The 24,897-nt window shown below is 49.2% G+C and overlaps 1 protein-coding gene across 1 annotated transcript; it reads right to left on the reverse strand.

Annotated features, from left to right (window-relative positions):
- Positions 1-10,225: 10,225 nt before the first annotated feature.
- Positions 10,226-21,624, reverse strand: CACNG1 (calcium voltage-gated channel auxiliary subunit gamma 1). The gene is made up of 4 exons (XM_019637616.1): positions 21,284-21,624; positions 12,665-12,739; positions 11,459-11,596; positions 10,226-10,943 (listed from the first exon to the last, which is right to left on the reverse strand). Exons 1-4 carry the CDS (start codon positions 21,516-21,518, stop codon positions 10,717-10,719), a joined length of 675 nt encoding a protein of 224 aa, XP_019493161.1. The 5' UTR covers positions 21,519-21,624; the 3' UTR covers positions 10,226-10,716.
- Positions 21,625-24,897: the final 3,273 nt, after the last annotated feature.

Here is a 24,897-nt window from a genome sequence, read left to right on the forward strand (position 1 = left end):
TCTGCTCGCTTTTCCTCTGCCTGCAATGAAGCCTTACACCTCTGTCACCACCGTTTTTGTATCAGAGTTAGGCGCTTGTGAGCTCCTAGGAGGCAGGGGTCATGTCCTCAGACCTCTAGCCCTAGGCACCTCTGCTTTTTACATAGCGTGCCCTTGAACGCTTGGCAAACTGGATCACAGGGTGTGACAGAAGAACTTAAAGACACTCTCTCCTCCCCACTGACATCCTTTGCCAATGCCCCAATGCCACGCGGCCAGATCAGCATGAGTGATGGGCTGGGGTGAAGGAGAACTGAGCTGTCCTGTGCGGTGACATCCCCACCCACTCTGCATGGCTCTCCGAGCAGTGACAAAGTATTAGCATGCACGAGTATTTTGTGTCTTACCAGGTATCGCTGGTTAGAACTCTCAGTGTGACAGCGTCTCCATGGTTATGTCAGTTTTGATGGATGTTGCCTTCTTTAGCATATCCTGGTCTGTAGGCATATACCTACCATACAGAGTTCTGGGAAAGTGATGAAATCCCCCTTTGTCTGAAGCTCTCTGGTTGATTTTAAATCTGCAGAGGGAGGTAATTAAATTGAATAGAAACTGTAGCTTGCAAAATCTAGGGTATTATCCCACTCCTAGCTCATTAAAACGGAGGCTCTGCAAACTGATTTGAACCATTGTTTCAGGGAAACTGTGCTGAAAATCCCTGAGAAGAAAGTGGCTCTGGTTAGGTGATGGGGTGAGCCAGCAAAGGACTCCGAAGGTGGGCGTGGCTGGCTGGCTGCTTGGCTCCCGCTCTGCACAACCCAGCAAAGAAAACCAGAGGAGAATGTAGCTTGATGTTGGCTCAGTAATTGAATAGAAACATAATCTGATGGCGAGCCCTTTTGAGGTGAGCAGAGTGCCTGAACGTGTAGGAGACCTTGCAAAGGAAACTCGGAAATGTTCTAATTAGTCTTCAGGGTTTTGTTTCCTTTATATACAAAAGACAGGGAGCTGAAAGGGAAGGTGCCCAAAGTCATAGGAATGGGTGGCTTGTCATTGTGCCTGCTCTTCAAAGTTGCCTGCTGGTGAGGTCTTCCATCTGTGTGGAATGCAGATGTGTACGCATTTTTACAAAACGAAGTGGGTGCTCTGGGCAGGGACTCTTGTTTTGTGGGTTCAATCCTCAGTTTCCCCAACCAGGCTTAAAGTAAGTCGCATACCCTGGAACAAAAGTAACTAACAGGAAATGAATGGAAGGCGGGTGAGCAAATAGAAGGTGGGTGAGTGAATAGGCTTTACCTGATGAATCCAGTCTCCTCCTCAGGGTGACCCTCTAGGCCTCCTAGGACCGAAATAACTCCGAGTGGGCTGGTTCTGCTAACAGGGTGGAAGATAAACTGTTTTGAAATGAAATTTGTGATCCAGTATCATGAAGGGTGGGTTTTCAACCTTCTGGAAAAGCACTCCCGGAAATCTTTTTTCTTAAAGGCTGTCAGCTGATGTGCTCTGGCTCGGAAAATCATCTCATCTGGGAGGCAGGCAGCCGTGTGCTCTGATGTAGGGGACACAGCTGGCTCGGTCTCACTCATGCGACTCAGGCCAAGCAGGGGGACACGCCACTCGGGCTGCAGACAACCTGAAGCCAGGGAGGCAGATCACAGATGAGCTCTTTCAAGCTCCTCTCTTGCTTCTAGGCCTTCTGACTGCACTTTCTGATTCTTCCTCTTTGTAGCGTCTTTGCATGCTCTCTTCCCTGCTCATGTCCACCTCAACAGCAGTCTAGTTCATGTACTTGTTCCAAGTATCAGCATGTCCCGAGGGCACTGTCTGTGCTGTGCACAGTTTTTAGGAAAAAGAATGGGGGTGGGGGTGGGGGGTGGGAGAAGAAGAAAGTTTCTAGCTGCCAGGATGATTCTGAAGACAGGACCCTTACCTTCAAAGAGCTTGTCATCCAGCAAGCAGACAACACTGAGCTGTGTAGGATGGGTGAGGCCTGGGAATAGCAGCACAGCCTCAAGGGCACAAGAAGAGGAGAAGCATGAATTTTGCACTGAGGGGCTGGAGACCAAGTCACCTCGTGATGGCCAAGCTGGCCGAGCTGGGCCCTGCAGGATAAGTAGGACTTGAGCAGGTTCAGAAAGGGAGCAGGCCACTTGCCCCTTTGTGTTTCCTAGGAACCCGCCCGGATCTCCTCGTAGCATTTATACTTCATTTTATTTATTTATCTATCTATCTATCTATCTATCTATCTATCTATCTATCTATTTATTTATTTATTATTGGGGAATTTGGGGAAGGGGAACAAAAAAGTTGTCCTTTTTTTGTTCTTCAGTCTAGTTGTGGAGGACGTTGCTTCACTGGCCCAAGTTGGCACCATCATTGTGCTTTTCCCAGGCGAGGCAGATCAGTCGCCGGCTTCTGGATGGCCACTCACTGCGGCTGCTGGCTGCTGGCTACACACGGTAACCCATGGCAACCCACTGCAGCAGGGGCTGCAGCCTACGCAGTCGCCGGCAGCCCAGCTCCAGGTTGAGCTGTTGTTCAGCATCTTAGCTGTGGAGGGCAGTGTCACTGGCCCTCATATGTGGGATCCGAACCGGGGCCCTCTGGTGTCCCAAGCCAGCTCTCAACCATCGCACCACTTGGCCAGCCCTATACTTCATTTTTAAATCAACCGCCATTGAACTTAGTTTCTGAAGGAGAGGGCCATTCCTCATTCCTTGTTAGGTCCTAGTTTAGCTCAGTGCCTGTCATGCGGGTTGATACTCAGTGGGGTAGACAGAATGATGGTTGCCCCAGATGTCCACATCTGAATCCGCGGAACTTGTGAATGCATGTCCACACCTTAATCCCCGGAGCCTGTGACTTTACATGGAAAAAGGGACTTTGCAGGTGTGATTAAATTAAGGATCTGGAGACGGGAAGCTTACCCTGGATCGTCTGATGGGCCCAGTGTAACCCCAGAGTTCCTTATAAGAGGGAGGCAGGAGGATATGGAGAACTGGGAGATGCGAGAACGGAAGCAGGCATCAGAGTGAGGCCGCCACACGCCAAGGAAAGGGGGCGGTGTCCAGAAGCTGGAAAAAGCAAGGGAATGGGTCTCACCTGAAGCTTCCATCCTTGCTGACACCTTGATTTGTTAGCCTCATTAGACTCCTTTCAGACGTCTGACCTCCAGGACCGTAAGAGAATACATTTGTATTATGTTTAACCACTAAGTTTGTGTGACTTGTTGCAGCATCAGTACGAATGGAATATACTCAATAAGCATGTGTTTGCTTAAGCAAAAGACATCCCTTGTGGTGAGAGATGTGACTGGGTTTGGTATGTTTGGAAAGCCACATTCCCTAGGGTGGCCAGGGCACAGGTAGAGAGAGGATAAGATACCCTGGTCTCAGGGGATGGTAGGTGGACATGATGAGAGTATGGATTTAGGAGTCATTTCAGAAGGAGAATCTGTGAGGCTTGGCTTGGTCAACGAACAATCTAGGAGTCATTCAGAGATGTGTGGCTTGGGTGAGTGGGTACCTATGATGTCATCAAAATGAGGGAACAGAAAAGGAAGAACAGGCTTGGGTAAGAAGAGTCAGAGGCTGGGAATGGATTTCCACATCTGGGCTGTTCCAGAACATCTGGGGAGCAGGTCTGCAAGGAAGCCAACAAAATGCACTAAAACTGACACCTGCAAAGAGAGGTGGGCTGGAGATACAGGCCACCTGTGGTCTCAGGGAACTGAAGACCTGGGAATAAATGAAATTTCTTAGAAAGTATGGCATGAGATGAGAAGGCTGAAGATGGAAAACGTTGGCCACACCAAAATTTAAGAGACTATGAACATTGTAAAAAGGAAGAGGACAACAGGGAAATTCAGGGAATTTTAAGAAGGACGCAGAAGTCAAAAGTGCAAAATGCTTTGAAAGGTGTCGTAGGATGTAGTTGGTCATCGAAAGGTCATTGGTGACCTTCCAGAGAGGGGTTTCAATGGCTGAGTGGGGTGGATGACAGACTGCATGGCTCAAGAAGTGAATACAAAATAAATCAGTGGTGACAGAGATATGGAGAATTATTTCAAGACACTTGTCAGTTGACAAGAGATGAAGGCAAGGTTGTAGGTCTGGAAGGAGGGACACTCACTCTTCTAACCCTTTCTAGCTATCTCTCTGCCCCTTAAGGCACCTCTCATCTGCAACTCTATTTGCTTATCTTCATCCTACCACTTCCTTCCTCAAAAAACTTCCCTGGCCATCTGTAAGGTAAGAAATATAAATTTGTTTTAAGGAGATCTTTCTTTCTTGAACTCTTACAAGTTTGTTTTTTTTTCTTTTAAAGATTTGTATTGGGGAGTTGGGGGAAGGGGAACAGACAAGTTGCTGTCCTTTTGTTCTTCAGTCTAGTTGTGGAGGACGTTGCTTTTTGCCGTCGCCAGCGACTCATGGCAGCCCAGTTCCAGGTTGAGCTGTTGTTCAGCATCTTAGCTGTAGAGGGCAGTGTCACTGGCCCTCATATGTGGGATCCAAACCGGGGCCCTCTGGCGTCCCAAGCCAGCTCTTAACCAACATGCCAATCAGCCGGCCCTGAACTCTTACAAGTTTTGATGCAAGATCTGCTTCGCTGACTGTAGCTAGAAGGAATCTTAAAGGTCATCTAACGACCAGATGCTTGTCAATGGTTTCCAACAATTTTAAGCAACAGAATCCTTTTTTTCCCTGAGTCTTATGTTGGAATCTAAATCTGTAAGGCCTAAATATATGACATATAAATATACATTTTACTTTTATAACTTTATTTAGTAAGTACGTTTATAACAGCTTCTTGTAAAATCAATTCGTTAGAGTGATTATGATAATTCTGAAGTACATACGTTTGAAGATGGAATTTATGAAAGGCAGATAGTGTCTGATATCTAAATCTAATGCTAACTTATTTTCTTTACTGTGTTTCAGTTGGACAATATGAGCAAACATTGTGATTCGTAAAGATAAACAGTAGTGTATTTGCTTGGACCATTTTACCTAAGCAGACTGGTACAGGCCTGAAATTTATGAAGACTAACACAGAACAAAAATCGTAATCCGTGAAACACAGACAAGAAGTTGAAATGTATGCAGAGAAAAGGCTGAAAAAAACCTTGTTTTAAGGTCTCCTTAGAAGCTTGAACTCTTTGGAGGCCTTTTAGGTACCAAAACAATGAGTGTAACATATATTAGTGCATGCTGGTTTTTGTTCCAGTTGGAAGAAACTGAGCTGAAGTCTATTCAATGCACAGAGGCCAGAGGGGGCTTCTCCAGCTAAGGACGGAGCCAGGTCTCTATGCACTTCACAGGTTGCCCTTTCTGGTTTTGGGACACCATCTAACTATTTGAGGAAGGTTAGGAGGATAAGAGGCTTCCTTCAACCAGGTATCACGTGTTCTCCCTCAGAGGTAAATTTCACTTCTGTGAAACCTACACAGCTGTGGTTCTTTGGTGTTCCTAGACTTCGTCTCTCTGCTAAGAGTTCGATACCTGGATTTTTGGAGCTGGTGTGTGAGCCTCCCAGCTTCAATCACACCCATCGGCTCTTCTTAATAACTGCTGGCAGGCCTCTCGCCTCGCCTTTCTCATTTGTCACGGGTTCGCAGGCTGCCTCTCTCTGAGGCTGGGCCGGCCTTGGCTGTGGCGTTTCCCTTTTCTCATTTTCCTCCCCATTAGGCAGATTATACATTGTCACCTCCCTGCCCCTTGGACATTTCCAGGTAAAACGGTATTCCTGTTTTCATTAACCTCACTAGTGCTTTGAAACATGCGCTCGGTAGCCCTGAGACGCTGTTTGAAGCGCAGCACAAATTCTACCAGCCTGGCAGGGTGGAGGTGGGAATGGCGTCGGCCGTGAAATCAGTGACTTGGAAATGTGTTTTTGAGCTCTTCACGCTCAGAGCCCAGAACTCCCAGGTTGTGGTTACAGACAAATCCCCCATCCTGCATTTCTCCGTGGGGTTACCGTGACCGCTTTGTGGTGAAGAGAAAAGCAAGTTTAATCCCAAATCAACAAAAATCTCCAAGAGGTTGGGACTTTTACATTCAGGTAAAAAATTCTTGTCAGGGGCAAAGTTAAAAAGAAGAGAAAATATCACTCTCTATAATGGCAGTGACCTTAACTTTCTTCGCCGCACGGGATCCAATGCCTTGCGTCGGGGTTCATTACAGCTTCAGTGGCTGCACTTGAGTGAGGCCGTGAAGTGAGGGCTTGAGGAAGCCACGGGCAGCTGTGTCCCCACCTGAACACCAGTCATTGGCTTAATAGCTAGGCTATTAAAAAGGATTTATTAATACTTTGTCTCCGCATCAGATCTTTTCTGAAAGGGGGCAGGGTATGAATTAGAAATAAATTTGTAAATAAAACATTTGATGAAAATGGGATAAGTCACACTGGTAGAATAAATATTGTAGTGGGGTGTGATTAAAATCCCTGTTTATTGGGGCAGCCAGGGAATGTAGAGGTACACAGGGAGCCTTGACATTTTCAGTCTCAAGGAGGGGTTAATAAGAACCAAACTTGGGCAGTCCCTACTATGTGTTAGCCAAAGACGGGGTGACATGTCTCTTGGTCCCCCCAGGTACTTGGCTAGAGGCCAAGTGAAGGCTGGTAAAGAGCCCTGGGGAGACAGGCGGGAAGCCAGCAGCCTTGGTTCTCATCCTGCCGGGGCGCCCGTTCACCTGGGCCCAGGAAGCGAGCCCTTCTGTGGTCTTCAGTTTTCTCTCCTGCACAATGGGGACCATCATGGCTGCCTCCCACTGCCATACAGAGCCATAGGAGCATGACGCAAAAGGAAAAATAGGTGATACGGAGCCTGTCTCTATTTAAATTTTGATATTATATTTATCATGGATATTTTGCAACCATTTTTATTTTAAAAAGGATCACACAGTATATATCCAGAAGAACCGAAGGCATGGTCCTGAAGACATATTTGTGCAACAATGTTTACAGCATCATTATTCACAACAGCCAAAAGGTGGAAGCAACCCAGGTGTCTATAGATGGGTGAATGGATAACCAAAGTATGGTCTATACATACAGCAAAATATTATTTGGCCTTAAAGAAGAAGGACATTCTGATACATGCCACCACATGGATGAACCTTGAAAACATTATGCTAAATGAAATAAGCCAGACACCAAAAGACAAAGACTGTACGATTCCACTTATACGAGGCCCCTAGAATAGTCAAATTCGTAGAAACAGAAAATAAAATGGTGGCTGCCAGGGGCGGTGAGTAGAGGGGATGGAAAGTTGTTGTTTACTTGGTACAGAGTTTCTGTTTGGGAAGATGAGAAGAATTATGGAGATTGGTTGCACAATAATGTGAGTGTACATAACGTTATTGAGCTGTACACTTAGAAATGGTTAAGATGCTAAATTGTATGCCATGTATATTTTACCACAATTAAAAAAAAATACCACACTTAAGTATTATTCTTGACGACTGAGTTGCAAGTCCTGGCTCTGCTGCCTTCCTCACTTCATAGAGGTGATGAGTTTTAAAAAGCTGGAAAAGTGTTTGGTGATTGTTGAATTTGCATACACTTGGTGAGGAGTTAGAAGCTGTGGGTTTCTGATGTTAATGACATGCTTCAGAGAAGATTGCACTGTTGTTTTGCTGGCACCCCACCCCCACCCCCATCCCCAGCAGGCTTTCAGACATAGTTTGGCTGAACTCTGCAGTGAGGGGCCAGTCCCTTCCTTGAGTCCTGAGCCAGATCCAGCCCAAGCAAGACTGACCAATTGCCCATTCCTGGCAAGGATCAGTCCTTGCACTGGGGAGAAACAGATGAGTTTTCTCATCGGTTTGCTTGATGTGTTTTTTTTCAGCATCGGGCTCTGTTTTGCATTGTCACATCATTTTTTTTCTCCACAGCAGAGGCAAACGGAGACGAGATGCTGTGTGGCTGTCTGGCAGCTACTCTCCAACCCTTTTGTCTGCATGGTACTTCCGGGTACATCTTTGTCTCTGTCGAAATATTTAAAACTCTAGAAAGCCAAATGTATTCTGCTCACTGGAGAGTTAGTCCCTTCAGAAGTGTTTTTCGGTGCTAAAAATGCAGGCATCCACGTAGAAATATAAAATGCACACTAGTCTAATTCTACTAAAAGTAGTAATAGTAACAAAAACAACAACATTACTGACCTCCAAAAATGGCGTTTGTGGAATGAGGTCATTCGTCTTTTTTCTTAGCTGTGAACTGCAGCCCAGCTACCTGGCTGGCCCAGAATTCCATCTAACCTATTCTCTTACCTGCAGCAAGTTTGTTCCCAGGCTCCCCTTTGCATGCCTGGGACAGCGTCCTGCCTTTGGCTGTAGGACCACGTGGAGCTGTGCAGCCTCTCCCAGGCCTCATCTGCCGCCTGCCCCTCACTGCAGCGCCCAGGCTTTGACCTCCTCCCATTTTATGTCACCTGCTCTTTTTGACCCTTTTGGATTTCAGAACCATGTGCCAGACATTTGCACGCTCCTTGATTGAAAGACAGGCTAGGCTGTGCGCTCTCTCTGTCCCCAGGCTGCTCAGCCGCCCCTCCCAGCCCAGCCCAGACACCTGAGATAGCAGAGAAGAATCTTGACAAACCCCCACCCCCACCCCCACCCATGGCTACTACTCAGATGCCCCTAGTCTCACACACCTTTCTTTTAATTTGTTCTAAGCGGGATGAACAAGCCTCTTTCCCCTCACTTGACAGACGGGAACAGAGAAGGGTTGTTCCCTTCTCCAAAGCTGGCTGATGAGCGCAGTTATTCCACAGCAGGGCTCAGCACACGTTTTCCATAAAGGGCCAGGTAGTAAATATTTCCGACTTTGCAGGCCGGACAGTCCCTGTGGCAACTACTTAAAGCTGCTGTCCTAGCATGAAATTAGCCACAGAGGGCGTGTGGCTGTGTTCTGACAGCCTCTCCTTGATCACGCTCGTGCCTGGCTCCTCTGAGCTCTCTCATCTATTCAACCTTGGCCTATAAAGACTTGAGCAAACACTAACATCATCTCTAACAGCTCAAGGCCGCATCCCTAGGATGCCCGTAACCCCCCTTAAAGTGACTGCCTGAGAAAACTCAAGGCTGCCCAAAGAATTTGCTGTTGATCACAGCCAACACCTGAAGATATGGCCCCGTCTCCCAGCCTCTGTGAGAGTGTAGGAGCCTAACGTTGATAAAAGCCAGTTAGCAAACCCAAATGGGTTTCACATGGACCAAGCCCTCCTTTCAGCTTGTTGTAATCTTCCACTTCTCTGACTCTACAAACCCCCTTTTCCCCCCATCCGTCCCTACTCCCTCATGCTCTCTTTAAAATGCTCAGTCACCTCTATACAAATCACACTTGAGTCCAGTTCATACTGGACTCTTCCCTATTGCAGCAGCATGTTACTGATAAAAACCTGCCCTTCCCACTTTAACTAGTGGCTTTATCTATCTTTGACAGTTCCCGATAAAACTTGACTCATGGACACCGAAACTGAAATTTCATAAAATGTTCTCATCATGAAATATTCTTCTGTGTTGCTTTTTAAAACACCATTGAAAATCGTAAAAAGCATTCTTAGCTTGTGAGCCATACAACAGGCGGTGAGCCAGGTTTGGCCCCCAAGATGAAGTTTGCAACCCCCTCCGCCTCCCCCCCCCATGTCCCCGCTCTAGGAGAATGAGCTCTGCGCACGACTTCTGGTGCACGTTCCAGGCAAAGAGCACGTGGGTCCTGTCTGCCAACTATGTTTGACTTGCCGCTTCTGAGGACTGGGTGAGTACGGTGGGGCTTTGGAAGACAGAAAAGTGTAAATTATGGCACTCCGTGCCGCCCTATGTGTCTAACTGCTAAGCCCTGCTTCCTGATGTTCTTGGCAACAAAAACCCAGCATCAGAAATCAGACACTTGTGGCTGTGCTGGGCGAGTGCTGCGTTAGCACTTGGATGCCAGCGTGCCCGCCTCTGGAAATAACCCCTCCTATTTTTAACACCCTTGCCTAGTCAGCCGGTCTCTGGTTTCTCCCAGGGAAAATCTCAGGGCCCAGAGATACAAGATGGAATTCAGAACCTCTAGGTCTCACTGGTAAACAGGCTCCCCGAGGCCCCCCCGAGGCCCCCTCTCCCGCTCACCCCCACAGAAGTCCTCAGCCTACCCACAGGACACACTTTCCTTTCCCCTTCAGGGTCCTGGGGTCCCTGAGCGGTGGTCAGGAATCCAAGTCATTTCTGTGCACGGCACAAGGAAAAAGCAAGTTTTCAAAGAGCTTTTATTTCAAATCACAGTCAGAAAATACCCAGTTAAAAATGCTTCTCAGGCCTCCTAGGAGCCAAAGATGGGACGTTCGACTCACGGGACAGCGTGCGTCCTGTCACCCAAGAGGAGAGAGGGGCTGGCTATTTACACAGGAGAACACCCAGAGCTGGTAATGAGCACGGGGCATCCCGATAAGGTAACAGAGGACAACAGGAGTCAGCTTATTAAAGACAAGCAGCCCCGTGGGGACAACTTGGAGCCCCCGCGGAGCTGGCCCTCCTTCCTTCCCGCTGTGGATCATGTCCACAGGCTGCATTTGCAGAGGAGCCTGTCACAGCCCAGAGAAGAGCTCAGCGAGAGCAAGCAGCTTGCAGCTGATGTGGGGCAGGTGGGAACAGGGGAGAGGTCAAGTTCCTGCCTCCTTTCTAGAATGTTCTGGGCTGGGTTTGGCTTCCTGAGAGGTAAGCCCTGAGAGTCGCGGGGGCCCCAGGAGGACTAATGCTCGGGCTCGGCGTCCATGCAGGACTCCCAAGGGTTCTGGGGCATTCGAGGCAAGGAGACGAGCAGGAGGGCTAGGCCGCCCAGGAAGAGGAGGACGAAGGCGGCGCATGCGCAGGCGAAGGACCAGGCGTAATAGTACTCGATCCAGACGGTGTCCTCGCTGTCAATCATGCGCTTCACAGACTGCCGCATAACCTCCACAGAGACGAAGATGCAGAGACCTGCGGGCAGAGCCGGGACGCTCAGGGCCGTACCCAAGCGTGTGTTTACTGGGGCTCCTGCTCAGGGGGAAGGTGGAGACCCAGCCTGGGAGTGGGGGTGTGGTGGGGGTGTGGGGGGTGAGGACGCTTTGAGGCTGCGGGTCTAAGTGGGAACCTGCAAAAGTGACCCCACTGCCTTCCCACCGCACAATTTGCTCGTCCTCAGGTGAACTGCGCGTTTCTTTCTTTTGTTAGTGTTTTTTAAAAATTAATTACAAATTTTGTGAGTGATGGCATTGCTCTCTGTGCCTCCAGGATTAAGTCCTTGTGAGACATGGACAAACTGCCAAGATCGGCCCCCCTTCCCGACCCACCGAGAGCTGCTAAAACCGTGAGCAAGTCTGCTCCTGGGTGGAACCTGGCAATTTCTCCAGGCCCCACATCCCGAGGTTAGCATGAGGATGGGGTGGCAGCACCCCCCACCCTGTGACATTGTGCCCCCAACCCAGGCACGTGGGCAGGACCCCCCGTTCTACCTGCGAAGGCATAGAACATGGATGCGGGTCTCAGCAGGTAATCCCGCTTCTTTCCAAAGGACAGGAGCACGCAGATGGTTCCCATGATGACGAAGCCAAGGCTGAAGATGGCGATGGCAGCGGCTGAGATGCTGTACTCTGCAGCACACAGAGGGGTCAACACTGCCTCATCCCAGGGCCTCGGGTCACGGCTGGTTGTGCTGTCAACCAGGCGAGTGACGATACCACATACCATGATTCCCAAGGCACATGTGAACAGACTGAGGGTCCGAGAGATTAAATCACTCACTAAGGGGTGCGGCCAGGATGTTAACATGTCCTAATTCCAACTCCCAGCCTGCCCTGAATTGCAAAGTGCCTTCCCTGCAGGGGCCCGAGGCCTCCAAGGGGCAGCAAGCTTGTGGCTGGAGACCTTTCTTTAGCAGAAAACTTCCTCTGAGTGACAGGGCAGAGGCGGCACTCGGGCTGGGGATCTGTCCTGGGACTGACAAGCAGCCTGTGGAAGTGTGGCTGGTTTTTGAGCACAGCGCGTGTGATTTTGTGTGTTTATGCATGTATGCGCACGCATACACACGCGTGCTGCAGGTGTAAATTCACCAGTGTGTTAGTGTTGCACTGGCATGCAAACATCTATCAGAGTGAGTGTATGTGCACATGTGTGTGCAGGTCCACAGTGTGTGCAGCCATCCGCACACGTGCAGATGTGGGTCTGTACTCATGACCCTGGAGTCCCCCTGGAGCTCCATGGTTCCCAAAAGGCCCCAGGGCACACGTGCTCTCCGGATGCTTATGGGCTCTTCTGATTCTCAGGGAGTGATTTATCATCGAGGGAAGGAATCAGACAGTTCCTCACAGACTCTAACCCTCCAGCCCTGAAAACCATCACTGGGATTTTTGAGTACTTGTTCTATTTTCCTAGCTCCTGTCACAACAGCTTCCCTTAGGTGCTGTTGGAAAATGCATTCCTTCTGCAATTCGGGAGCCTACCAGAAACCAGCTCTTTACAGCCTCTCCCCAGCCCTGATGAATGGAGGCTCAGGACACCTGGAGATGGAGCACTGCTGTCTCCAGAGCGCAGAGGGTGACAAGGCTGTTTTCATCAAGAGTGGGGAAGTCAGGGCTTTTGTGCCAAATGATTTTCTGGCTCAGCAGCGTGTGACGGCAGACACTTCTCCCCATGCTCCCTGCTTTCCACCACAGGCTCACCTTTCTGAGTGGTGACTTCAAAGATCTCTGAGCTCTCTCCTGGATTAAAATGCCTGAAGTAGGAACAGTTTTTCTCTGCAAAGGAAGGAGACAGACTATGAGTTGAGAGAAAGGACCCGTAGCCGGAGGCAGAGGCTCGACCAAGACAGAGTGGGTGTGATCCCGCTGAGGCGGGAGTGAAGAGACTTGAGGGTTGATCCTCTTCTCCCCAAACCCTGATTCTGGGCTGAGACAAAGATCCTTCTCTGACCTAATGTCAGTAAGCTAAGGGGGCTGCATAAAAGGCTGGGAAATCTTCAGGGAGCTAAGACTGACGGAGGCGAGGGGGCAGATAGCACTGTGGGTGTTGACCCCATTAGACAGCACCCATTAGACCCCATGAGATAGCACTGTGGGTGTTGATCCCACTAGACAGAGAGGGTAACTGAGGCCCAGGGCTCAAGCCATTTGTCAGGGGGAATGGGATACATGGTCGACAAAGGGCCAAACAGTTCCCAACATGGCTGATTCTGCCCCCCCTCCACCCAGGCACATTGGGCAATGTCGGGAGACATATTTGGTGCCACACGGGGCAGGACTGAAAATGGGCATCAAGTGGGTAAAGGCCAGGATGCTGCTAAACAGCTCACTGTGCACAGGACAGCCCCCTACAACACAAAATTTTCCAGCCCCAAAATATCATTGGTACTGAGGTGGAGAAAGCCTGGATCACACCAAAGTCTAGCGCTGTGTTTCTTCTCAGCATTCAGGCCCACCCTGATTCACTGAGTGTGACCTGGGAAGCTAGCAGGGTTTTAAAAAAGCTTTCCAGGAGATTCTGACGCTCAGCCAGGGTGGGAAGCCCTGCGCCAGGCTCCTTACAACGCCCCACAAAGTGCTTTTCTGAGTGAGCCACCTGGACGGACTTGGGTGAAGGGTAGAGAATCCATTCAAGGGCCAAATGGGACCATTGCATCATTTCATCAGACCCTTGACACCTGCGGCCAAACAGGCAGCCTAGATAAGATCTCCCCTGGAGAACTGCTTGGCCCACTTGATAAGTGTCAGAAAAGCTATAGAAGATCTGTGGACAGGGGACCAAAAATCTGGATTTGATGAGGGCTAGAGGAAGGTCCCAGAACAAAGAACTTCATGCCGATCTTAAATATCATTTCAGGCATAATTTCGCTTCCATTTTTCTCCTTTCACCTCTCTTATAACTACACATACTATAAAAATCAAAGGTAGCCTTTTAGCTTATTGAATACAGTTTAATAGTCTTTAGTTTTGATTTGTATAAAAAGTAGATTCATTTCTAGGAATGGGTTATTTTATTTTGTTTCTTAAAAAAAGGACCCAAACAAACCCTAAATGAGGTTGCTTTGTATTTGTGTGAGGCCCTTCATTGATTTCTTTTTCTTGTGGATCCGTGACCTTCAACAGAAAACATCTCTCCTCCTAGTTCAGATGGCGTCTGGTTTGTGCATTCATTTCTTTACCTTCAGGCTATATATACATTTTTACAAGGCGATGGATGCCTCATTTCTTTTGGAAACACGGGAGGTGCTGCCAAAGCCATAGCCTTCTTTGGGAGGCAGGCTTCCTTCTATCTGGCCTAAGTCATCTTATTGCCACTGAAGCCTGAAGCCTCCCACTCTCCCCTCCTCCCCTAGTGTCAGGGTTACTGCTGCCCCCGCGGCTGAGGAAGGAAATGACCCCTGGAGACCAAGCCTGACTTAGCAACAGTAAATGCTCGGAGAGGTAAATTGCCTTCTCTTTGAGCTTCTATATTTAAATCACTTTCCTTTTGAACTGAGTTACCTGGGGTGTCTGACTACCAGTGGTGATGTCAGAATTGATGCTGCTCTTTTCTCTCTCACAGCTTCTGGTGCTATTTTAAAGCATAATGCAACTCTCCTATATTTGTTAGATTATTAGCCACAGATTCTCTTGAATCACTGCTTCAAAAATGGCTCATGCTATGTCGTCAGTCACCATGTGTCTCCCTCTGGATAAAGGAACATTTCTGTTTCATTCTTTAAGGACCAATTTCGGTTGTCATTGAAAACCCTCTGAAAAGAATCGACTGAATTCAAGTGTATTTCACGGTCAGTTGCCTCTCTGACTACTTGCAGTCTGCGAGTTAAAGGCCTTTGGAGTGGAGGACCTGAGATAAAGGTCTGTCAAGAGCCTGGCCGAGGCACAGCTATTTGGAGGTTCTGGGTTGCTGAGGCTACCCTAGCACAGGTAATGTTTAGGTTGTCAGCCCTACCAGCTAAACACCAGGCTTCATTCTGGACAAACTCCTGCTGACACCAGGTGCTTGCCTCAAAACTGTCTTAGCTCAGACCACAGGGGGAGGCTGCATGTCTGGGAAGCCAGCCTGAAGGTTCTGGGAGGTGATTTTCCCCTCAGTGGCCCACGTACAATGTTCCCCACCCTCCCCTCCCCTAGCAAATGCTCTCACACATGGGAGATGGGGGCACGCAGTGAGTGGGGTTCCCACTCAGAACATCGGGAAGTCACAGCTTCTCTTTGATGTGGCTGAACTTAGGGCTTGAGGATGGACAGGTTAACCCTGTCCCCTCTCTGGGACTTAGCACAGAGGAGGAAGCCTGGTGCCTTCTGCCCTGAGCCCGGGAGGAACATCCGCTCAGGGCCCCATGGCTGCCCATGGAGAGCACAGACCCCTCTGTGGTCTCTGGTGGCCCTGGCAGGGGTGGGGACATGTCAGACCCAGACCTCAGCTTGGACATGTCCAGACCCCACAAGATGCTCTTTCAGGACTAATTAAGCCAGGCATCTGCCTCTGTCATCCAAGAATTGCCCAGGGCCCTGTTGACATGGGCAGACCTGCCCCTGCCCCTTTGGGTGCTATCTGGGTAAACTGAGCATCAAGGGCAACTTGAAAAGGAAGGACTCCTGAGATGGGCCTTGTGTGGGCCACTTAGTCACAGGTAGGGGGTTTGGAGGAGAGGGGCAGTGACAGTTCCACGCAGACCCTTTGCAGATACTGAGCCTTCTTGCCTCTGCCTCTCTGATGTCCTCCATGCCCCCTGCCTAGCCTCCATCACACTTGCACGAAGCTCAGGGCTTGCAGCTCTGCCTCGATGGGCTCCAGCCCCTTCACTGAGCAGAAGAAGCAAATGCTTTGGACCAAGTCAGCAGAGAGAACAATGACAGAGTGATGGTCTGGGACCATAATTAGGGACCCTGAGGTTCCTCCAGCCCCCTTCATCTCTGCAAATGGCCCGTGGTGATTTTAACATTTGTATTTCTATTTTACTATATTTCAGAAATATCTGCCATGAGCCTTCATAAGACTCAGTGGTCTAAAAACTTTAAGTGGATTATTCCTTAAAAAGTATGGTGAACTCAACTATTGGGTTTAACTGGGGTTGGGGTATTTTGGCTCACCAAGCATTCTGGTTAAGTGAGTGCCTATCTACGCAGAACCACATCTAACTGTATCATTTTCAAAGAACTTGAACAGAAGGCACATTTAACTCCAAGCTGAACTTGAATGAATACAGATCTTTCTCTGATAGTTGGAACAGCTTGTACAATGAGGGGATGCCTTTCGATTATTACTGAGAATGCACCTAGTGCTGGTTGATGCAGACTTTAATATATTCAAAAAAAATACCTGGTTGATTTGCACAAAACCAAGGGAACTAGTGCTTTAGGAGTTGGAAGAAACATTTCACTCACTCCTTACTTGCATCAATGCCAGGGCTGTCTTCACCATTTTTGTAAAAGTCCTTGATGCTCCCAACAGTGATTGCTCTGTGCTCTGTATCCCTCCACCCCTTTGATTGAAGACTTTTATAAAATGGGTTGGAGAAATTCCCAAGAAATGACCCCAGAGCTTCGCAGCATTGCTGTTCTATGGGAGAAAAGTCTAGTTATGGCCTGGGCCTCTAGCATGGGCTCATGTGGATGGGAAAGGGAGCCTCTGAAATTCTTGGGGTCAGTAGCATCATGTTCTTGCATATGGCCCCAGTCCCTGCACCAAATGCTAGAAGAGAAGATAGGCCACTAGGGAAATGGGGCACTGGGACAGGCTGCTGCCTTGCCCTAAAGAGGCAGAGCCAGAAAGAAGCAGCGTTCTACTCGGCCCAAGGGTAGGCGTTGACCCCTCTGGAGATGCATTTGGGCTTTCAGACAGACAGCTTCTCCTGACAACTGGGGAAGCCCTATTCCCATTCCGGAGGCAGTGGAATTGACCTCAGATGTTGATCTTGTTCTTGAGAGTCCTTTTAAGACTCTGGGTCAGTGAAAAACCAAATCAGACCATTTGTTTCTTCAGCGTCTCCAGCATTTTATGGCAGAATGGGACCTTGAAAAGTCTCCTCTGTTACACCAGCTACTGGGCCATGTCATGTCAAAAGCTGGCCTCTTCTGTGTTTTCTTGGGCCAGCAGCTTTTAGAAGCTGTGTTTGTACGTACAGTAAAGGGCATGGGAGGGGACTGCAGAGAAAAAGAGGCTCTGGATCTGAGACTTGGTTCAACTTGTTCATTGGTTAGCCTTGGGAAGGCCACTCTGAGTGTCAATATTCCCACTTGTAGCAGGAGAACCACCTGGAGAATGAGAGCCTCCTCGCTGGGTGGTTGTAAAGTAGTTATCATGTACTGATTAAGAAGGTGAATTTTAGGGGTTTGAATCCTGGCTGCTCTGCCATGGTAATTGTGTGAGCTTGGTCAAATTACTCAACTTTTCTGTGCCTCATTTTCTTTATCTGTAAGATGGGGTGATGATAATAGTATGGACCTCATAGGGGATTTTGTGAGGATTAGATGAGTTAATACATATGCCACCCCACTGCCTTCTGGCCTCCGTGGTTTTTGGGAAAAAATCAGCTATTAATCTTACTAAGAATCGCTTGAATGTGAAGGGTCACTTCTTTCTCTTACAAGATTCTCTGTCTTTCTCTTTTGACAGTTTGATCATGATGTGTATTGGTTTCATTTTATTCTACTGTGAGTTCATTAAGCTTCATGGGTTTGTAGATTAATGTTTTCCAGCAAACTTGGGGAAATTTTGGCCATTATTTTTCATATATCTTTCCTGCTCCTTTCTCTCTCTCCCCTCCTTCCCTGGAGAGAACTCATTATGCACATGTTGGTACATTTTATTTTGTCCCACAGGTACCTCAGGCTCTGTTTACTTTTCTTCATTCTTTTTTTTCTGTCTGTTCCTCAGACAAGCTAATCTTAATTGACCTATCTTCAGGTTCATAGATTCTTTCTTCTGCCTGCTCAGGTCTTCCATTGAATCCCTTTAGTGAATTTTTTCATTTCAGTTATTGTGTAACTTCTCAACTCCAGAATTTCTATTAGGTAATTTAAAAATAACTTCTATCTCTTTATTGATATTCTGTATTTCATGAGACATCATTCTTATGTTTACTTCAGTTCTTTAGACACGGTTTCTTTTAGTTCTTTGAATGTATCTAAAATAGGTGATTTCAAGTCTCTGTTTAGTAAGTCCAATATCTGGGCTTCCTTAAGGCTTTATCGACTATTCGTCCCCGCCCCCCCCCCATGTGTGGGCCATACATTTTTTGTCCTTTGAAAGTTTCATAATTTTTTAAAATTCAAATTTAAAACTGGACAATGTAAACAACAGGGTGTAGAAACTCTAGAAATCAGAGTCCCACCCTTTCCCAGGGTTTGTTCCTGTTGCTTGTTTAGTGACTTTTCTGAATTAATTTTGTAAAGTCTATATTCTTTGTCATGTGTGGCCACCGCAATCTCTGCTCAATTAATTTAGTGGTCAGCTCACAGAGGTTTCCTAAAATGCCTGGAACTAATACATCGCTCAGCCTTTACTGAGAGGGGCTCCGTGCTAAGTAGAGAGAAGCCAGAGAAGCAGCCTACGTTTCTGCCTTAGCCTTCATTCGCGTTCTGCTTGTTCACAGCCTCAGGATGGGTCTGAGTGAGAACTTAGGGCCTTCTCAGGTCTTTCCTGTGCACTCATGTAGCAGTGTACATGCACATGGCCTTGTAAAGGCCCAAGAATATGTCGGAACTTTTCAAAGCCACCTGTGGACCTCTCATTTTATAGCTGTTTGGTTAGCCTATTGTTTGCCCTGTTATCTACTGCCTCAGGGAGTTGTGATATTAAACAATTGTTTCTAATTGTTTTTGACAAACGCCCTCTGGGAAAAAGACTGTTTCCACTGGAGGAGCTCAGGGTCAGGTCAAATGAAGACAGCCTTGCAAGTGGGGACTTCCAGGAAATCACCAGATGGATCAAATAATAACAGTTCTCTGGGAATGAGGCTTTGAAAGAGATCCAGCCCATTCTGTCCCCTCTGGTGGCTGGCTACCAGGCTGCTTGTTTTCACTGTGATTGCAGGCTGGGAGTTCTCAAGGCTATATGACAGAATTGGGGGTCGGGTGGAAATAAGAGTGAGTTAAAACACCACAAAGCTCACTGTTCTTACTGAGGTTCACCCATTTCTCTTGAATAAGCACTTGCTGGATTGCTGCAAGACTGGTTAATTTCCAGAGTTCTGAAAGAGTTTATTCTGATTATTTTTGCCAATATTCTCATTATTTTTATGGAGAAGAGGACTTTTGGAGGGTCTTACTCTGTCATTTTTTTTTTATTTTTATATATCATCCAAAGTTTATATCTATAAAGCACTGAAAACAATGTTTTGCAAATAAGTGCTCTATTTGTGTTTGCAGTTATTATTGTTGTTGTTAATAATAAATAAGAGAAATGTGTGAACTCTTCATTCATCCAGAAAAGAGGGATCCCATAGGGCACAGGAAGGGTGGGTGGGGAAGGGGAAGGAAGACGATGTCCACTTGTAGAGAGAGAGAAGAGAGCAGAAGGCAGCTTGTTTGTGGCAAGGCAGTGCTCACAAGTATGGGAGGTATGATTCACTCCGGATCAGAGTGAGAAGGCACAGAGATACACTCAGCTCAGGTTCAAGGCCAAGCCATGCCTGTTGGTCCCCTGTGGCGGGCTCAGTCGCTTCCCGCCAGTCTGTCTCTTCCTTGTATGGACTTAGCTCACCTCCCTGCTCATCTGCTCTATACACTCACCAGACTTTAAAAGGCAGGTGTCCCCAAGGGCAGGTGGACAGGACCATATCAATGCGTTGCCCTGCGTGGTCCCTGGAGAATCTGCCTCACCCTGCCCTGCCCTGCCCTGCCCTGCCCTGCCCAGTTGAGTTGGCTGGATAATACATCTGTTTACGGGAGTGCTCAGTGGTGGCTGAGGGGCGTGGGCATCTGGGCTATGTGATACCCTTCCAGGGCATGTTCATGCCATTTAAAGCCCTCAGCCCTGGGACGCGATGTTTCCAAGACAGCTGGGTATTTACGAGTCTTCCGAGTATCCAGTGGGAATAAGCAAGGCAGGAGTTCCCTGGAGCCATCAGGAGGGGAAGGAAGAGGAAGGAGGGGAAGAGGGAAGAACAGGGTTTGGGCTGCTTTGTCCCCCACACGCAGTGCAAGAAGGGTGGGGGCTTGGCACTGACTTCCGAGAAGGGCAGGTTTCAAGGCACAGCCCGTCTAACGGCAGAAGGGAATATTCTGAAAACCAGGTGGGACTGCACTCACCCTAGTCCACTGCCGCCTTGGAGTGGCATTCGTAAGCGCTGAAAGGGGCTTTATGTGGCTGAGCCCAAGCACCTCAGGAGGAAGCAGAGGCTGTGACGGGCTGTCACCCCCCCCCCGACATAGTCATTTAGGGGGGTCATGGGCAATGGGTGACTAGAGCCCTGGCCTCTGATTCTCCAGGCCGGGTTCTTCCCTCAACATGTGCTCTATTTGCTATGAATGCAGAGGGTTCCGCATTTGCAGAATACACTCATTACCCTAATACCAGGTATTCTTGACAAGGAGTTCACCTTCAATGTGTCGTTGGGCCACATGGTAGGAAATCGAGGAATGCACTTATATTACAGAGGAAGAAAATGCGTTCCAGCTTGGAAGGGGTCCGAGCCAAGAGAGGATGTGTGGCACAGCTGACCATTCTAACAAAAACGCAGGTGGCTCATCTACAGCCAGGCCCCTGCCTCACAAACGTGTGACCTGTGCAGTCACTCAAGGCCCTGCGCCCAGAAGGGACCTAGCATTGATTTCATGCTCTGCTGTCACCATCTTGAAATTCTTGAAAATAATTACAAGGAGCCCTGCGTTCCGTTTTCATTTTGCACTAGGCCCTGTAAAGTCTGTAGCTGATCCTGTATATACCCGGGAGGCTGGCGAAGGAGCAGGCCAGCCCCACGGGTCCCTTCAGCCTGAGGACACAGGGCCGCCAGCCTATCCTTGCACGGAGAGAGTGGAGCTGGGCAAACCCAGAAAAGCGACTGCTGCTGGGGCCAGGAGCCCCTAGTCTGGCAGGTCCCCGGTTTCTTTCCTGAGCCTCTCGTCCCACCTGTGCAGCCCTCTGCTCTGGGTAAAAAGCCCCAAGCCTCAGCAGGACAGAAACAGTGAGAGACAGACAAATGCACCGCATTTTGCAGCCCAGCTCTGGCAGCCAGCACAACCTCATGCAGTTCAGATCCTCTTCCCTGGACACAGAGGGCTGTTCTGAGGCTGGAAAACCTGCCCTCTTTCCCATGGGCCATTTTTCCAGGGCAGGAAGCAGGGACAGGGGACAGAGACTGGGTACGTTACCCCCAGGCAGGGTGATGGGTCCGCAGCTCTTGTCCTTGCTGTCACTCACGACAATACTCTTGGTACAAATCCTCCAGAGGCCGAAGTGGGCTGCTTCGCAGGTGACGTTGTGGTGCTCCACCTGGGGGCTCAGCACAGCCCAGTGGTCAGTCACTACGGCTAATGTGGCCAGCACGATGCCCACCAGGATGCAGAAGAGGGTCACACGGACCTTCAGTGTTTTGGTCTGGGACATGGTGGTCGCAGAAGGGTGGGTACTCTGGACAGGGTCCGGCGGCGGCGTCTCCTTGGGCAGGTGGCAGCCAGGCTGGGGTGGTGGCAGCAGTTATGGTGCAGGAGGTGGAGGCTAAGTTTAGTGTGGCTGGCAGAGCCAGAGTGGGCTGGCCTGGGGGTGGAGGGACACTGGACGGGGCTGAGCAGCTGCCCAGACGTGACAGGGGCCTGAGGGAGGCTTCTATTAATGCACATGGACAGGCACGTCACCGTCACCGAGGATGACTTCTTCTCGGGTTTCAGAGCTTTCTTTTTCTCATGGAGCCAGAAATACCCCAGGGAGGGGCAAGGAGAAGAGGCTCTGGATGGTGACTGGACACCTGTGCTGAGTGGCAGCTCAGGACACCTGAGCTGGGAGGGAGTGAGGGGTAGGCCACAGGGACACTCAGTGTGGGGGGACTCTGCCTGCTCTGGGCTGAAGGAGAAAGGTCACTGCTGGGTGAGGGCAGGGGACCCTGGGAGATACAGGTGGCACAGTTTTCTGTTATCTCACCGGGCAGGTCAGTCACCAGGGTGGGGTGAGTGGGTCCTTGTCTTGGGGGCCTAAGGGACCCAGCATCCTGCTTAGGAACATCTTGGGAATCCCCCCACCCAGGGCCTCTGGAACCCAGGCAGGAGTTTTAGCCCCAAGGCCCATGACGTTCCCCCAAACTGCAGGAAGATTTCAGGTGGTTTCTGGGCCTGGCACGCCCCGACACTGCCCAGCATGAGAACACTATTTCCGGCTCCGTTCTCCCATCCCTCCTGTTTGGTCCAGAAGAAAAGCCCCATTTGGGGTAAGTCTTCACCACCTTCCTGACACTTGCACATCAAAGCCTGGAGGACCGAGAATCCAGTGGGACCCGATGGTAGTTCTGTTTTTGCTTTACTGTTTTAGTTTTACCTCTATTAATCGCAGGTAATAAAGATATTCCAGTTACGTTTTCATTTACGAAATAAATATATTTACGTCAAAGAGAACCGAAGTAGGTTGATTTACGGGTGATTATTAAGAGGCTCATGGGTGAGCAGCTGTAGCAGAGGACGTGTGGAAGTTCACGATCACCATTCGAGGGCCTGTCTGCCCACACGCCTGCCAGGCTGGTCTTCAGGCACCTACACCCCTCCTGGGTTCTGCCTCTTCTTCCTCAGCTCACCAGGTGCCTCTTTTGGGGGTGTATCTGAGGTTGATGCATGGCTAGAAATAGACCCCTGAGCTGGGCCGGAGTGGGGGCCCGGCATCTGGGGTACATGCAGCATCAGCTGCACCCACATTGCAGGCCCATCAGAGAGCGAGGCTGCACCTTCCCTCAGTGGGGGGCAGGCTTGTGTCGCATGCAGGGGTCCTGAGTCCTCCAACCCAGCCAGCAAAAGCATGATGCCTTCTTCCTTTTGAAGTAGCCTGTGTGAACATCCACCACTACATTGGCAGTGCCAGGGACTGCAGGCCAGTCTCCTTTCTCTCCCCTGTTTACGAAAAGCTCCTTCAAACAGACCGTTTCTGCTCGTGGAGGCCACTGCCAGGCTGCCTGCTTGGCACCTCCCAGGGCCTTGCTGGGCCAGGAAGGGGGGTCCAGCATTTGCTGGGAGCCAGAGCTGGGCGACGCCCATGTCCTCCACACAGGCCCTGCATTTTCCAGGGCAGCAGGAAAGACGGCTTCTTAGGGAGTGGGAACCAGCCTGCCAGTGATGGAGTGGGCAGCCCCACGGTCAGGTCCTGGCTCTGCGGATCTCCAGCTGTGTGGCTTCCAGCAAGCCACTAACCTCTCCAAGCTGCCCTTGCCTCAGCTAGAAAACCAGGGCAGTGGCAGCTGGCTGGGGAGCGGCTGTCGGATTAGAGAGAATGGGTTTATCAGTTTAGCCTGCGGTAGGTGCTATGGACTGAATTATTCCCCCTCCCCTGCACCGTCCCATTCCCCATTCGTATGTTGAAACCCAAACCCCAGTGTAATGGCATTTGGAGATGGGGCCTTTGGTGGGTGATTAGATTTAGATGAGGTCCTGAGGGTGGGGCCCTCAGGATGGGATTAGTGTCCTTAGGAGAAGAGTCACCAGAGAGCTTGCTCGCTCTCTTTTTCTCTGCCATGAGAGGACTCAGTGAGGAGCTGAAAGCCAGGAGGAGGACTCTCACCGGAACCCAACCATACTGGCACCCTGATCTAGGACTAATGAGCTCTGAGTGATAAATTCCTGTTGTCGAGGTCACCCAGCCTATGGAGTTTTGTTATGGTAGCCTGAGCTGACTAATACAGTAGGCAACTGATCCAGGATGGCTGTTATTATTATCTATAGACTGCAGATGGATGAGCTTTCTCTGATGGGAAGGTAGAGGCGGTGAAACTGTATGATGTACGCATTTTGGGTCCCCTCAGAGAAGCCGTCTAGATCTGAGCCCAGGATGGGAGCTTCATAAATGTTTGTTGAATGACTGATGGATGGATGAATGGACACACTGACTGAAAGAAGCAGGGGACAGAAGCTTAGATAATTCACTAGATGATCCAAAGGACGTTTCTATGGAGCTTAAGGCCACAGGAACACAAGACACGGCGGTTTGGACAGCCCTAGGACAGCTTGCATCAATGGCTAATTTGCCTCCAGGTGCCAAGCGACACTCCAGGAGGGCACCATAGTCACCTCTGTGATCAAGATCTGCCTGCCTACCACAGGCAACCTCCTGAGATAGGACATTACCTGCAGTCTTCACGGTAAATATGCCACACTAAGAAATTTGGGGATTGTCTATATTTTTCTCATTCAGATGAACCCGTTTTCATTTGGCCCAAGTGACTAATCTTTTCTCAACAAGGAGCAGATATAACTAGGGGAAAGGGAACACCTCCCAGAGGTGGGCCTCATTCAGAGCTGGGACCAGGGTACACCTGGGTGAGGGCCCAATAAACCCTCTTTGGCAATCAATATGCTGATCTAATTTGAGCTCAGGCTTAATTAGGCTAAGAAACAGCCTTGAGGGTTTGATCTTAAGTTACTATAAAAAAGCAAGGCACCACCCAATTGGTCCCAACCTCTTTACGCCACTTCATTTGCCTCCTGTCACGTTTCAACTGGGACCCTCTGTTGCATCAGGCTTGTTGCCTCCAATTCCATCTAGTGCCTCTGTCCAGGGGACCCAGAAGTCTTCCATCCTCAAAGCCAGCAATCGCATCACCCTCTCCTCTGCTTCCGCCATCGCGTCTTCCTCTCAGACTCTCCTTCCTTCCTCTTTCCCTTATATGGACCCTTGTGGTTACATTGATAATCCAGGAAAATCTCTCCATTTCAACATCCTTAAATTAATCACATCTGCAAAGTCCCTTTAGCCATGCCAAGCGACATATGCACAAGTTTCATGGATTAAGACT

Source organism: Hipposideros armiger, unplaced genomic scaffold (genome assembly GCF_001890085.2).
Source record: "Hipposideros armiger isolate ML-2016 unplaced genomic scaffold, ASM189008v1 scaffold_34, whole genome shotgun sequence".
In the NCBI taxonomy this organism is placed as follows: domain Eukaryota; kingdom Metazoa; phylum Chordata; class Mammalia; order Chiroptera; family Hipposideridae; genus Hipposideros; species Hipposideros armiger.